The sequence below is a fragment of the Brachyhypopomus gauderio genome, chromosome 10, assembly GCF_052324685.1.
Source record: "Brachyhypopomus gauderio isolate BG-103 chromosome 10, BGAUD_0.2, whole genome shotgun sequence".
NCBI classification, from domain to species: Eukaryota; Metazoa; Chordata; class Actinopteri; order Gymnotiformes; family Hypopomidae; genus Brachyhypopomus; species Brachyhypopomus gauderio.
The window spans coordinates 9,585,086-9,588,640 of record NC_135220.1 but is presented as its reverse complement, the minus strand read 5'-3'; the positions used below and the strand labels follow the sequence as shown (position 1 = coordinate 9,588,640).

At 37.5% G+C, this 3,555-nt stretch overlaps 1 protein-coding gene across 1 annotated transcript; it reads right to left on the bottom strand.

Annotated features, from left to right (window-relative positions):
- Window positions 1-317: 317 nt before the first annotated feature.
- LOC143526135 (trace amine-associated receptor 6-like) lies at window positions 318-1,552 on the bottom strand. Its single transcript, XM_077020789.1, has one exon. It carries the CDS (start codon window positions 1,344-1,346, stop codon window positions 318-320), a length of 1,029 nt encoding a protein of 342 aa, XP_076876904.1. The 5' UTR covers window positions 1,347-1,552.
- Window positions 1,553-3,555: the final 2,003 nt, after the last annotated feature.

Below are 3,555 nucleotides of genomic sequence, written 5' to 3'. Positions count from 1 at the left end.
TGCCATACACACCATAACTCTGGAGACCAAACACAGGATAACAGATGAAACCTCCAAATATCATTGTAATTTTAACATATATTACTTATAGCCAAACATGATCATCATTCATTGCTAAAACAATTGTGCATGGTAATGGATCTGTAGAAAAAATTATGAATACAACCATGGCAGTTGTAGTGTAGTGGGTAATTGCCTAGCAGTCAGAGCTTAAAATTCTCTTAGCATAAATTCTCTTGACAAAAGGATCTACAGTATTCTAAGACTTTCATACATACAACATCCTTTTCTGTGCATGATTGATAATTATGACAATTTCAGAAATGATCATGATTCTGAAACATATTAAATCTTGAAGATAAGGACTGCAATATTCTACAAGTTAAAATAATCTTAACTGATGCTCTAAACCATGGATAAAATATAGCATAAATTAGGGGATCCATGAAGGAATTAATGTACAATAGCCAAGTAAACACTGTCCACAACAGTGAAAATGAGGACAAACTTTCAACTGAAAATGAACTGAAATAAAATGGTATCCAGCAAGCAAGATAAACACAAACAACAATTCCCAGAGTTTTTGCTGCTTTGGTTTCAGAAGTGAATGAAACTTTGCTTACTTGTCTGTTAGATGTACTATTCATAACAGATCTCACAGCAATAGCTTGGCGTCTTGCCACATTAAAAATGAATGAATACAAGATCAATATAATGGAACAAGGGGTTATAAAAATAACTATAAGGTCAACAGTCATCCATGGATATTTTATATATATTGCACACTCGCCGTGACACCTAATCATAATCTGAGATGGAAGTAAATGGTCATTATAATATAAAAAAGTGAAGACATATAGTAGAGAAAAAGACCATCCAGAAATTATGAATACAGATGTTTTAGAAGCTGTGATTTTGATGGAATAACTCAGAGGGTCATTAATTGCGATGTACCGATCAACTGCAATGAACGTCAGACTACAGAGAGATGATGCCATTGAGAAGTAGTTTATCATTAAAACAGCAACACATGCGATGTTGCCAAAATACCAACAGTTATCTATCAGTCCCATTATATTCACAGGCATAACAATCAGTCCCACGAGAAGATCAGCTACAGCCAGGGAGAGGATGAGCAGGTTGGTTGGAGTGTGGAGCTGCTTGAAGTGAGAGATTGAGATGATCACCAGCAGGTTCAAAAACACAGTACACACAGAGATAAATGATAGGAGAATGAATAAGAATACATTCCCAGTTCCTGTTCTGACCTCCTTTATACACGATGAGTTGTTGTCAGGAAAGCAGAACTCAACTGTCATGTTGTGCTGATATGCTGTGAAGCTCATCTTAAGATCCAGGTCTGCCAAATGAAGCTCACTGTTCTTTGCAGTGTATTTTTATAGCACATACACTAATGGCCTCCTGAGAATGTCCCCTTGGTTGATTTGAAGGCCATAGGTATCACAGCCAGCTGAATCAACTACATAATAAAATAAAAATAAAAACAATCTTAGATTTCTTTTTAATACTATTTCTAAACTTACAAAAAATCAAGCAGGCGCAGAACCTCAGATTCCAGTAAACCTCACTAGTAATGTATTTATAGATTTCTTTGATGATAAAATAGAGAATATTAGACAAAATATAAAACCTTTTATTAGCAATACAACCGGTATGTCATCTGGTTTGGTTGATAATGATTTAAATTACATAACGGGAGAAAAACTTGATGCTTTTCATCCACTCCCACAATCAGAGTTAGAGAAAATTATTTCTTCCTTAAATTGTACTACCTGCACTCTAGACTCGGTTCCCTCAAAGTTATTAAAAGAGGTTTTACCAGCTGTAACTGAACCTCTTCTAACTATAGTTAACTCATCCATTACAATAGGTCACATGCCCAAATCATGTAAATTAGCTGTTATTAAACCTCTGATCAAGAAACCAAATCTTGATCTGACTGTGCTAATTATAGACCAATTTCGAACACATCATTTATATCCAAGATCATAGAAAAAGCTGTTGCCCAGCAATTATGCCTATATCTGCATAGGAATCACATATTTGAAAAGTTCCAATATGGATTTAGGCCCCATCACAGTACTGAAACAGCATTAGTCAAAGTAACAAATGATCATCTCCTTGCTTCAGATCAAGGCTATGTATCACTGTTAGTGCTTCTTGATTTTAGTGCAGCTTTTGACACAATTGATCATAGGATCTTGCTAAAGCGGTTAGAACGCTGAGTTGGAGTCTCAGGCACAGTCCTTTCATGGTTTAACTCTTACTTGACAAATCGCCATCAGTTTGTAGAGCTCAATAATATTCCATCCAACGTACAATAGTTAAATATGGGGTCCCGCAAGGCTCCATCTTAGGACCACTATTATTTACATTATATATGCTACCATTGGGCACAGTTATAAACAAACATGGTGTCAATTTTCAATGCTATGCAGATGACACTCAACTTTACACATCAGCCAAACCTCATGACAAACTCAGTTTAGGAAAAATTGAGGCCTGTGTAAGAGATATTAAATGCTGGATGTCTCTAAACTTACTCCAACTTAATGAGGACAAAACAGAAGTTCTCCTCCTGGGCCCTAAGGCCTCAAGACAGAAAATTCCAGATCTAATGCTTAATCTTGCAGAATGCCCGATTACACCTGGCACGGTAGCCCAAAACCTAGGCGTCATACTCGACTCCGACCTATCATTTGATAAATACATAGATAAAACTACATCTCCGCAACATTGCCAAGTTAAGAAATGCATTATTACTGGATGATGCAGAAAAATTGGTGCACGCCTTTGTTAGCTCTAGATTACACTACTGCAATTCACTACTGTCAGGATGTTCAAATGGGAATCTAAATAATTTTCAAATAGTTCAAAATGCCTCAGCCAGAGTTCTGACCAGAAGAGATGGATGCCATTGTCTCACAATGCCCCCAAGCCTATGTTACCTTCTGGTTCTGCCTTTTTAGCTAGGCTGTAATAGTTTAACTTAATGCCGGAGTTGCTGCCACACTCCAGAAATGTGTTTAATTTCATCTGTCCTGTATATGTCCTCATACAGAGCTAATTTTTCCCTGTTTTATTTTCTCCACATGGCTGCCTCAAGGAAAAATCGCTTGCTCAAGGAAAAATGAGATGAGGAGAGACAAGCGATCCATCCAGTGCCAGCCACCTACTGCCTGACCCGATAAGCCTACACCATGATGGACATTATTACATCTTTTCCTTTTCTTTATTTCTTTCTGTCTAAATTGTTGTTGTTGTTGTCATGGTGACTGGTGTCGGCCAGAGGAGGATGGGTCCCCTCCCCCCCCCTCCCCCGAGTCTTGGTTCCTCTCAAGGTTTCTTCCTCATGCAAAAAAAAACTAGGGAGTTTTTCTTTGCCACTGTCGTCCTTGGCTTGCTCACTGGGGTCTAGGACTCGGCCCTTGTAAAGTTGCTTTGTGACAACAACTGTTGTAAAAAGCGCTATATAAATAAAATTTGATTGATTGATTGATAATACACAATGATAGAGAGAAAAAACAGTGACTG